The sequence below is a fragment of the Pseudoliparis swirei genome, chromosome 4 (assembly GCF_029220125.1).
Source record: "Pseudoliparis swirei isolate HS2019 ecotype Mariana Trench chromosome 4, NWPU_hadal_v1, whole genome shotgun sequence".
NCBI lineage: Eukaryota > Metazoa > Chordata > Actinopteri > Perciformes > Liparidae > Pseudoliparis > Pseudoliparis swirei.
Genome location: NC_079391.1, coordinates 12,155,264 through 12,167,992, shown reverse-complemented (window position 1 = coordinate 12,167,992; position 12,729 = coordinate 12,155,264). Strand labels below are relative to the sequence as shown.

General features: G+C 39.7%; 1 protein-coding gene across 2 annotated transcripts; it reads left to right on the top strand.

The window, feature by feature from the left end:
• The first annotated feature begins 1,760 nt into the window (after positions 1-1,760).
• Positions 1,761-7,828, top strand: kars1 (lysyl-tRNA synthetase 1). Of its 2 annotated transcripts, XM_056412232.1 has the most exons (15): positions 1,770-1,840; positions 2,490-2,655; positions 2,941-3,082; positions 3,184-3,349; positions 3,441-3,534; positions 3,923-4,109; positions 4,440-4,565; positions 4,673-4,792; positions 4,970-5,132; positions 5,437-5,610; positions 5,771-5,856; positions 5,948-6,033; positions 6,114-6,240; positions 6,368-6,511; positions 7,160-7,828. In XM_056412232.1, the coding sequence occupies exons 2-15, from the start codon at positions 2,516-2,518 to the stop codon at positions 7,286-7,288; spliced, it is 1,884 nt and encodes a 627-aa protein (XP_056268207.1). In that variant the 5' UTR covers positions 1,770-1,840; positions 2,490-2,515; the 3' UTR covers positions 7,289-7,828. The 2 variants fall into 2 exon arrangements, with proteins under 2 accessions (XP_056268209.1, XP_056268207.1); XM_056412234.1 differs by lacking the exon at positions 2,490-2,655 and having other exon boundaries at positions 1,761-1,840.
• Positions 7,829-12,729: the final 4,901 nt, after the last annotated feature.

The window sequence follows — 12,729 nt, the reverse complement described above, 5'->3', positions numbered from 1 at the left end:
GGCTTTTTCATGTCGTCTTCACAGAAATTCACACGCTCATACGTCATATCTTCGAAGAGACATCACACAATGTGAAATTGACTCACTTCATTGCTTGTGTATAGCTCTTTTTATTTTGGATGCATAGTCTTAAAGCAAATCATTGTCCTTGATGGGCAGTTTTGCAGCAAGTGTCCCTTGTCCCATTACGTGTTATCCCTTTGACTCTTCTTGGTTTTAAAACCACAAATAGCTTTCAGCATTCAATATATTCCTTTGTAAAGGCTTCTGTGAACATTTTGCAGACAACTATTTAAAAGAAGTCATCCCTGGTCCATTCTAGTCATCCATAGAATCATGGTTTTACGGTAACATGTTTGGTTGTTGCCAAATGTTCCCTCCTCTCACCGACTGTGTCACATAAATAATTAGAAAGCTTGGGATTTCGATTTTATTTTATTTATCAATGATTGCAATCGTCCATGAATATGCAATATACAGGGAATATTACTTTTTTTTACCACGCACTTTAGTTTTTACACTTACTGTAAATTACAGAAAATGTAGCTAACATTAGTTGTAATTGTTTGATATGAGTTTTGAGGTCTATCTGTTTCAAATTAATCATTTGAGTTACATCGGTTGAGAAACCCTATTGTTTATGTTGGATTTGAGGTTGTGACTTACACATTTAAACTAGTTTAGGCCTTTTGAACCACATTGATTGCCCACCTGGCTATCGTATAATAGAAGTGTTATTACAGTTGAATTGTAGGTCTTTACAAAAGCTGAAGTTACAATCAAACAACACAAGTAAACTCAGTCTATAACTAGGCTTCAGTTCATTAATGTTGCTGTATGTAGAAGGGGGCCAGGCTACTGCTCGACTGAGTCCCGGCTGTTATTTCATTATGGAACAAACACCCCACTCGCATCAGGAAAACTCATCGATTCAGACTACACCTTGAACCATAAAATAATACTTTTAACCCTTGTGTTGCCTTAGGGTCATTTTGACCCGAACCAATATTACACCCTCCCCCCGCCTTAGGATTAATTTGACCCCATTCAATGTTTAATGTCGGTGTTCTTTCGGTAGTCAACAAACAAACATAAAGTGCCTCACACTTAAACTTGGAAAACAATATTAATTCTAATAATTTTCTGGAGGTTTTAATTGCTGGCGTCAAATTGAACCCAAAGGGTAAAATATGTTAGTAAATATAAAGGTAACAGGAGGGTGAAACATTGAATCGGATCAAAATGACCCAAAGGCGGGGGGAGGGTGTAATATTGATTCGGGTCAAAATGACCCTAAGGCAACACAAGGGTTAAAGAAGAAAGAAAAAAATAATCGTTTAACACCTTGTATTACCTCGTGGCATGCGTGCCACTTGAAGATCAGCATGAATCAAGTTGTTGTACTGCCATGATGTGTCACTGTTGGGGTTGTACCTTCATGGTTGAGTGCACTTATTAAAAGTCGATTTGGATGAAAGGTTTAACTAAATGAATGTAATGTAGAAAGGTAAATTATGTATTGATTTAAATGAACACCTTTTTTATTATTCATTAAAAAAAATGCTGAATTTGAAACTGTTACTTACCTTAATATTTTATTAGCACTACTTCTGGTCCAGATTACCTGTTGACAGGTATGTTTTTATAGTTGTAAACAAAAACAAAAATCCAGAATATATATTTGTTGTGTTACTTGTAATACTGTAATTACTGATTTCCGACTGTCACCTAAACGCACCATCTAGTTCTCGCGTTTTTGCGGCGCCTGCGCGTTATTTGATCTTTTTTAGCACAACATGGCTGACGTGGAGGCTTTGGACGGAGAGAACCTCAGCAAAAAGTGAGCCTATTCTTCTCTCTAATCGCATGTTAACTATTCTCGGCCCTTAACGCGGTGTCGTTTCCACCGAATCCTTTTTTGTTTTAGCAGTTAAGAGCGTTTCAGTTCGGCGAGGCAGTTGTATTGAGTGTTGCATCAGTTCATAAGATGATAGCGAAGTGAGGGTTGAATCCATGCTGCATATGGTGGCGCGCCACGTGCCTACACATCCCAGGATGCAGTTCGTCTGTGTCTCTGGTAGTTGTAGTCCTGAAAATGAGCTGAAGCCGAGCTCGGTAGTGCCTGTTACTCATCGGTAAAACTACAAGATCCACAGTACAATCAAAGAAACCACACATTGGTCGTGAAATCTTTTAGTTTCTTTTTCTTGTCCTCGATAATAATCTTAAAGTACGGTATATGTAATAATTTTATTCTGGCAGAGCACTTTGTTATTTTGTCATTCAGGGGTAAATAAGCGGGTAGACGATTCTTAAATTAAGCTGACTCCGTTGTCCTTCATCCTTCGTGACGTCCTGTCACGTTACTTGCTAGCAGTAGTCAATGGTTCGGTATTTCTGGCACTCCCGGGCTAAAAGTGTGTCAAAGACAGCTCTGTTGTATGTACGCTACAGTGTATGTACGCTACATTGTCTGTCTATTTCCTCAGGTTTGTCCGCTGACTGGTAGCTCAGCATGCTGTGTCTGGTCAGGGCAGCCAGGCAGCAGCTGTGCCAAGCCTTTGGGGTCAGGGGGCAGTGGTTAAAATGTGCTGCCCCATGTACAGATGCAGTCTCTGCTCAAATATACGGCATACGCTGGAGAGGTGACAAAAGGTTGGTGGATTTGCATTCCAATGAGAAAATCAAACAACCTTTTGTCATCGGAGAAATGTGGTGCCCGTTCCCTGTATTTGTGTCTGTTATTAGTGAATTGTGATGTGGCCTTATTTGTTTTTTATTTCCAACCCCGGAATAACAAAACGGCACACAAATATATGATTTCCCTCACAACCACACAGTTATTTCTTCTTAACAGTTTGAACAGACATGCAATTTCGTTTGTAGTTGCATCATTGACCGCAATCTACAATATCACTCATCTTTAATTACTCTTATTAGTGAGCTGAAGAGGCGGATGAAATCTGAGAAGAAGACGGCTGAGAAAGAAGCCAAGGTCAAAGAGCAGTTGGACCAAAAGAAAGAATCCAATGAAGGAGCTCAAAATGCCTCTGGGTTGGATGAGGAAACGCTTGACCCAAATGTGAGAACTTTCTCTGTTGATCATAAACCTTACTCTTATTATACCTTTTTAATGATTTATTTATTGTTTTATAATGATAATTTGTTTCCCTTTGGAAATAGCAATACTTCAAGATCCGCTCCCAGGCCATTCAGGAACTGAAGGGCACAGCAGAGGACCCGTATCCTCACAAGTATCACGTAGACTTGTCACTCACCGAGTTCATCGAGACATACAGTACTCTACAGCCTGGAGATCAGCTGACTGATGTAGTTCTCAATGTGTCAGGTACCAGGAATATTTTTTAAATTGTATATGTTGATTGTGCACTCTGTACCCAATGTTAGGTTCCTTGTTAATCATGGTATGTGATTTACAGGCCGCGTCCATGCCAAGAGGGCTTCTGGTGCCAAGCTAATTTTCTACGACCTGCGGGGCGAAGGCGTCAAGTTGCAAGTCATGGCGACCTCAAGGTACAGACTGATGGCCACCGTCAAAATATATAGTTTTTAAGGCATTATGAGTGCAGGCAGATGAAGAGTCAAACAGGGCTGCATGCATTAGTAAACAGTCTGTGTTCAAGTTGAAACGGAAAGATGTTAGTTGTATGCTGTCACACACTGATGTAGTGCTTGTTATTGAAACAAATGTTCGTACTGTTACTAGGGAAACTCATCGGCTGCTTACAGCCAAAAACTGCGTAACCACTCAACTCTCCGAGAAGATTTCTTGAACGATTATTCATATCGTCACATTGTTGTGCTGTGAAATGTTATACAGCAGATCAGTACACCTCGTTCTTTTCTCTGTGGATGATTTAGAGTGCAGGGATTTCATTTCTGCATATTTTCTTTATGTCAGAAATTACAAGTCTGAGGACGCCTTTGTGGCCATCAACAACAAACTGCGCCGCGGAGACATCATCGGTGTCCGTGGTAATCCAGGGAAGACAAAAAAGGGGGAGTTGAGCATCATTCCCACAGAAATGACGCTGCTAGCGCCATGTTTGCACATGTTGCCCCACCTCCACTTTGGCCTCAAAGACAAGGTAATGCCCATTGTGATTGGACACTCATTTTGTGAGAGATGCACTGCACCCTGGCCTTTTTCTCAAAAAGACACAAAAGCACACATTTCTGCAAATACCACATTTAAAAAGTGAGACTGGGCGACACAAAACAGAAGCATTAGTTCTTATGTAGCACTATTTTCATTGCATTTAGGGCAGTGGCTAGTGAGACTAAAACGCCATCACGTAGACGAGTGTGCCATCGCCTTTTCACGAAAAAGCCTGCTGATGGGAAGAGGACAAGGCATTCAATACAACAGCAATGTTGGAAGCATTTTTTTTGACCACCGTGTAATCTTTCCTTCAAAGGAAACACGATTCCGCCAGCGCTACTTGGATCTGATTCTCAATGACTACGTGAGACAAAAGTTCATAACCCGCTCCAAAATCATCACATACCTGCGCAGTTTCCTGGACCAGATGGGATTTTTGGAGGTAAGAGTTGGTGTCCGTAGTGTATTGAGAGTATTCCTTTCCCACATTTTAAGGAACATATAATTAGTCAGTGCAGCTTTGCTGAATCCTGTTTGCTGTTTCTTTAGATTGAGACACCAATGATGAACATTATTCCTGGTGGAGCAGTAGCCCGTCCATTTGTGACGTACCACAAAGAGCTGGATATGAACCTGTACATGAGGATTGCACCTGAGCTCTACCACAAGGTAATATGCTTTTCTTAAGTCTTCCATCACTTTCAAGGACCGTCCTTCTCAGTAATCAATTACTTCCATATATTTGTTGTAAAAATGTTGTGCAGAAATATATTCATTCTTTGTCAAGTTGTTTAGTACATGTGTCCAATGTTTGAATATTAACACTGCATATCAAACTTCCCACAGATGCTCGTGGTTGGAGGAATGGACAGAGTGTATGAGATTGGTCGTCAGTTCAGGAATGAAGGCATCGATCTTACTCACAATCCAGAGTTCACCACCTGTGAATTCTACATGGCATATGCCGATTACCATGACTTGATTGATATCACAGAGAAACTACTCTCAGGTAAGTAAAACATAGATAGTTGGCAAAGTGAGAAATAGAGAAACTGGCGAACATATACCAATGTAAGAAAAGAAACAGCAGTAATTAGCAAAAAACTAACAGCCTTGCTAATATCTGACTTGATGTGTTTAGATTGCCTTTGTTACGATGTTTCTTTTAAACCTGCTCCACAGACTGACAGCCCTTCCATCTAAACTGACATTTCTTGTCTTTATAATCGCATGCCATGAGCGTAGCCTCATCACTCCACTGAATACATGGGAAAACAACTCTAGTTAACTCTTTGTTACCCTCTTTGCTTCAGGAATGGTGAAACACATCACTGGAGGATACAAGGTGACTTATCACCCCGATGGCCCGGAGGGAGAGGCCCATGAGATTGACTTCACGCCACCTTTCAGAAGAGTGAGCATGACACACGACCTAGAGAAGATTATGGGAGTGAAGTTCCCTCCTCCTGACAGCTACGAAAGTGATGGTGAGATGGACTTTATGTGAGAAGATGACTGCCTCTGAAATGTGGGAGTAGTTTTTGTTTCTGTGACATTATCTCTTTCACAAATAAAGGGGTTGGTCTTCATGTCATTTTCTATCAGCAGATTTCTCTTCATGTTTCTCTATCACTCTTTTGTCTTCAGAGACACGTAAATTCTTTGACGACCTGTGTGCACAGAAAGGAGTTGATTGTCCTCCACCCAGAACCACTGCCCGACTCCTTGACAAGGTGCTCCATTGATGAACATTAGCATTGGTTGTACAGTTGTTGTTGTTGTTGTTGTTAACTATGAGTTCTTTACTCATATTTCTCCCCACAGATGGTTGGTGATTTCCTTGAAGTCACCTGTATCAACCCGACATTCATCTGTGAACATCCTCAAATCATGAGTCCCTTAGCAAAATGGTGAGAATCGCCTCGTTTCAGCTTCATATTTATCCTTTAAAGATGTGACGTTCAGGTTCACACTGACTCCATTTTTACAGGCACAGAACACAGAAAGGCCTAACGGAGCGTTTTGAGCTCTTTGTGATGAAGAAGGAAATCTGCAATGCTTACACTGAGTTGAATGATCCGGTTAGACAGAGGCAGCTTTTCGAGCAACAGTCCCAGGTGTGTATAGAAGTATTCTTTTGTTTTTCCTGCTACATGGTTTCAATATATAGGTCATGGATACGTATTGTTAAAGTGTGAGTCTAAATATTGCTGCATGTTAAGTTTTATGGTGGATCTTTTTCAGGCCAAAGCAGAAGGCGATGATGAGGCCATGTTCATTGACGAGACCTTCTGCACAGCTCTGGAATATGGACTGCCACCAACTGCCGGCTGGGGGATGGGCATCGATCGTCTCGCCATGTTCCTCACAGACTCCAACAACATCAAGGTAAAGCTGTCGTATGATTTAGTCATTTCTAAATCCTTTTACCACAATGACAAAATACATCAGATTTATTTTGAGAATTTAAGGTGAACTGTGGTATTCCGACCGCTAGAACAACTCAGGAGCTGTTTTTCATGAATGGGTCCCCCTTTTGTTTGTCTCGTACTCCTGCATGAGAACTTGCATGCAAACAAGTGCCAATGGCTTCAAACTGATCAACAGTTGGTGGGAATTTGCTGACATAGATTTAATATGTGAACAGCAGAATGCCACAAAATACCAGAATGTCCCACTGCATCTGGTCGCTTTTTGCAGTGTGAATACAGGATTTTTTACAATCTGATGCATTGTAGCTTGCAAATGCATTATGCAGAAGGCTAAAAACACACTGCTTTTTGGTGAGTAACACAGAATGTAAAATGTTTTTGTTTTCACTGCTGTGATTGTTAACATAGCTGATTTTAAGCTTTGTTCAGACTCGAGAACAACAGATGAACACATGATTAATGGGACACAAAGAACAATGGGTTAAAGAGATGTCTTCAAGAAATCACATTTCTTGCAAACATTCCAGCTGCCAACATCTGTCAGAAAGTGTTCCTCTTTTATGCAAGTTAAAATCCCTCAGGTGACAGCTTTGTTCTCTCACAGGAGGTGTTGCTCTTCCCAGCTATGAAGCCCGACGACAACAAGACATCAGCACCCAAAGAAGGCACCTCCGTCTTAACGACGCAACGCTCCTCCTGCGACCAGAGCTGTGCAGGAGTCCCTATGGAGTAGGAGCGTTTACCTCACTGTGGTCATCAGTGAGGCCTGCGGAATTTTTGTTTTATCAATGTTGGTCTGTCAAAGATTTGATTGGTGCTGTGGTTAAGGGAAATAATCTTGTCTCACTTACAGGTTTGACTGGTAAACGATGACAAATGCTTCTTTCTTTCCTTTTGTATTTGTTACACTTTTGCAATCATATTCGCTGCGAAAACCTCGAGTGATTGTTCGGAGACGTTTTAATCCTCATTGTCGTCCAGACGGTAAACGGATGGTATTTGATCAGGAAGTCATGTATGATCGGCTGGTGTTTCCATACTTGTCTGAAATATGTTGATATACTTTTGAGAGATTTCACAGGGTGCTTGATTCTGGCTACCAAATAGAGTATATGCACCACATAATAAAGCTCCAGCACCTGTGCTCTCAAAATATTCATTTGTTTTACCAGGTCTGCTTGTGAAGCCTTTTTCAAGCTTGTCTCCACAAATTCAATATTCCTCTGCCAAGAAGTTGAAAAAGACCTATGTCAAAATAAAGAATGAATCGACATAGTTTGCTTTCGTGATGTTTTTGTTCTGTTTGCAGAACAACATTCAATGTATTTTAAGAGTTATGGGGAACTGAATATAGGAGTTTTGTGGCTTTGAGGCTCATTGATTTCAAAATCCTGCGCGTAGTAATTATCACCATCTTTTCTGTACATGAGAATTAAAGACTGATACTGTATTTAGTGCTTGAGTGCAGAGCATAGGGCCTGGAATCTGAATAAATAGCTTAAATCAACATTGCATTAAGTGATGCAAGAAAAATAATTAAGCATACAATTATAATGAAATGCCTTAGGCAATATTTTTTTAATAAAGTTGTCTTTAGTTATCATTTTTAAATGAAATTAGAAAGAAAAAAAGTGTTGGGCTTCGGGATGCGGTATTTAAAGCAAGTTTTAAAATGTGCACATATTTATTAGATGCACATTTCATCCTCAGATGTATTTGCCCCACCATCTCGTTATCCAAGCCATCTTTTTGCAACGGAGGAGATAACAGTACATTTACTCATTTACTTTAGGCACTACTTTAATTGATTATTTTGATTTTCTTCACTACATTTCAGAGGAAAACATTGTAGCATACTTATGACACAGTTACTTTACATATACATGGAAAAAAAGGTCAAGATGAATCGATGTGTGTAAACATACTTGGTATTAGCTCTTCCTCGACCACCCACGACATTAACATGCTTCTTACATGTAAATGCATTCATAACAATAATGCAATATAACAATTAAAAAGTCTGAAAGGGGCATTTATTTAATTGTTTAAAGTAGCCATTTTTGACTGTTACTCAATTTCAATCTTGAATGCAAAAGCATTACTTTTACTACGCCTGTTTTTACAGGTACTTTTACTAAAGTAGAATATCCCACCGTGTTCATGTCCTACGATGAATGTGTAAAAACGGTTGCAATTATTTCAACGCAACGTTGGTTTTGATTTGGAATGAAACGAAAAAACGAAATAACATTACGTACACGGACCTATTCCGTTTTTCCGTTTTTGGTTTTCAAACGGAAAACGAAAAAACCACGTGATTTCCGTATTCCGTATTTGGAATGAAACGAAAAAACGAAATAACATTACGTACACGGACCCCGCAAACAGTGGGATGGTGCGCGCTCCCGCAGTCAAACGTGAGTGTGCACCGGAGTCGGACAGACACACGGTCCGTGTACGTTTTGTTAGTTTGTTTTTTCGTTTCATTCCAAATACGGAATACGGAAATCACGTGGTTTTTTCGTTTTCCGTTTGAAAACCAAAAACGGAAAAACGGAATACCACCTCCGTATTTCGTTTCTGCTGTCTGAAACCAAAAACGACAGAACGGAAGTGCTTAAAATTAAGTCAAAATAAAAGCCAGTGATACATATTCGTATTAACCTTAGAAGAATATTAATTAATCAATATAAAGAATAAGTAATTAAACGGGGATATTTTAACGATGCAAACACATAGCAGGGTAACGTTAGAAGAATATTAACTTGTCAATATAAAGAATAAATAATTAAACCTGGATATGTTAGCGACAGTGGTGACGACGGGAAGTTTAATATTCATGTAGCCTACACAGCAAGAATCACCTTCTCACTTAATCGTTGCCTTGTTTGATGCAACACAGTTCCTAATATAGATTAATCAAAGTAATGTTTCTGTGCAGAGACTATATTTCCACCGCAGAGTAAACGGTTCACCTTTATACCGCTAGATGGCAGTATACCTGTTATTGATACATATGTATTTAATGCCGTTTATTTCCTCTGATATTTATGTTCATGGTTAATTTCCAGCATAGTTGTATACATCATGTATTTACTTGTTTTATTTGGGTCATTTTGGAACTAAACATTCCCACATGGAAGAGTGAGGATATGATGACCACGAGGCAATACATATTGACAATTGAAAAATAAAGAGACAGTTGAGTTTTTCTTATTAAGCAGCGTTCAGTTAGCACCCAGTCACAGCACTACCTGTGCTTCACCTGTAACCTTCATTACTACATCATCATTACATCAACGGTTAATGGGGACAAGTTTTTTGTTTTGTTTTTCGTTTTATGTTTATATGCATGTGTGTGTATGTATAGAGTGTGTGTTTATATGTATATATGTGTGTGTATATGTATGTATATGTATACGTATGTATGTGTGTATATATATATATGATTCTTTGAAATAAGTTTTTTCGAGAAATCATAGGTTAGGGCACTTATAAGCTCGTTAGCTTCAGCCTCGACCCTTACGGTCAGCCACTTTCTTCTTTTGTTGAATTATGATTGTTGTATATTTTGCTGATCGAAATAAACTAACTCATCATAAACATGTAACCTGTTCTGTTGTGACTCTGCTGTCAGTGTCTTTACTCCTCTGACTACATCACATCATCATCATGTCGTACTTTGGTCTCCAGAAGGATGGAGCTCTGTGTTGTGTGTGAACATGTTTTGAGGAGCTGACTACATGAGTTATTGTATCAGAGTGAAACATGGAGAGCACAGCTCCTCACATCTCTAACATGTCTCACATAGATTTAGATAAGCCATATTCATTGGATTTGTACACACTTAAAGCTGATTCTGGTGGGGGGGCTTTATGAGTCCTTATACCAAGATCGGAAAGCTACAAACAAATACTTGAGAGTATTATGGTTAACTAGTTAGGGTCTCCAAACTAGATAACCATAATATCCTTTTCTCTTCTTTTTTCCCCTAACATGTAATATTTCTCCAGAGCAGCAAGTCATGACCTTGTTTAGCTAATAGCAACAGGTTTAGCTCAGAGCAACAGGTCGTGGCCTTGTTTAGCTCAGAGCAGCAGCTCACATGTACTTATATCTGATCCAATGACATCTGCACACTTCTAGATTCGTAAAGAAAGACAATCTTTGGTATTTTCTAATTATTTATGTCAAGCACAAGTTAACTACTCCCCTAAAAGAGGGAGCCTTCAGAATTAGTGGTAGCATTGCATTAGGATTACATTCTTGTATTTGAATTGTATTGCTGGATCTCAATTCCTCTGATTCTTCCATCTGCAGTCAATCTGCTCGCATGATTTACATCATCAAAGTTTTGCCTTCCAAGAGCTGTTCCAAATGAAAAGTGAATGTCAGATGTATGAACCGTCCTGACTGAGCTTCACTGAAGCTTTATACCTGCTACAAGCTCAGGTCAAAATGGTGTTTAGTATTATGTGATTTACGAGGTTGGCTCAGATTGTTTATCATTGATGTTTGTTCCTGCTGTTTGATTGTAGTGCTCAGACATCAGCTGTGTTCTTAGTAAAGCAATAGGTGTCAGATTGACATCCAAACTGAGGGTGTCAGGGTCCTTAAGCTGCCCTTCATAAACAAGCGAGGTTCCCAACCACATAGGTGTCCTCCTCCAGTGGGAAATCTTCACACTGGGTCCAAATCTGTGATGTCCGGCTGTCGGGGAGACCGATTTATGAGCCTGAAACAAGTGATACAATGGTGGCTAATGTATGAAGTTATCATGGCTTCACCGCCCTAAACCGGCTGCAACCGTCTTGTGTGTGTATATTTTGGGGTGTACGTTAGTTACCTAGGTCAGAGGTCACTGAACAAGCTATCTTCCAGTGCCTTACTCACACTGGCAGGGGGTCAACACACCGTGTCACTATCAATAGTTGGTGTTACAGGTCCAGACTTTCCCATTACAGATTAAAAATGAAATTCGTGCCAGACTTTGAAGACAACAGAAGTGTTAATTCAAAAAGAAAATATTTCTCCCTTTAGACCCCCAACATTTGAAGAAAAGAAAAAAACATTCCGTCAGTTGAACCAATTAAAAAGCACAGACAATAACAACTTAGACACACACAAAAACATCAGCGTTGGCAATTTCTCCTTGAGATGTCGATGAGGCCTTTGAGTCCATCTTTGAACGGTTGTGGCAGATTATTCACTGCATTGTCCAGCAGGACACTTGTATCAGGGCACTGCAGAGCAAATTCCCTCACTGCAGCTTCCTGGTCCTGTAAACTTGGAAATGGGTTGGTGCCAAAGTCTGACACTCGTGTCAGTGACCCCACTTCCTGGTCGTACCAGTCTGCAGCCACAGATGCATTTGGCAAAAGGTCTGTCGACAGCTTCTTTGGGCATCCATCTCTGGCCAAGTCATTTGGTATCCCCCTCCCTGTAATAATAATTCAATGTGGCTGTCACAACCATGCCATGTATTGCAACATGCTCCTTCTAGTATTTGATTAAACATGTTTAAGAAACATTCAAGAGTAAAACATTTTGAAAATAATTATTCACATTAAAAAAGGCTTGAAAGACCAACCCGAAGACATACCAGGAATCCTGTGTGCATTCCATGCTTGCACAGTTCGGTTAACACCGATCTGGGCCAACTGGCATGTCAAAGATGACACACAGAACCGAGTCATCTGGTCCTCCATGTCCAGCTCCTCCTGATCCACCAGTTGGACCAATGCAGCTTTCAACTCGGTTGTTAATTTCTGGCCAGATTCTCTCGATTCTGTGATTCTGTCATTGCAAAATAGAGACATTTTCAGATTCTTGATAAACAAATATTTTCCCCGCCCCCCCAGACTAACTTACTTTCACACATTTCAATATCTTCAGTTAACCATTCTGAATAATTAATGAAAGTGTGAAATAGTTATTTAATTACATGTTGATTAACTGTGTTGCATCAAACAATACAACGATGAAGTGAGAAGGTGATTCTTGCTGTGTACATGAATATTAAACTTCCCGTCGTCACCACTGTCGCTAACATATCCAGGTTTAATTCTTTATTCTTTATATTGACAAATTAATATTCTTCTAACGTTACCCTGCTATGTGTTTGCATCGTTAAAATATCCCCGTTTAATTCTTTATTCTTTATATTGATTAATT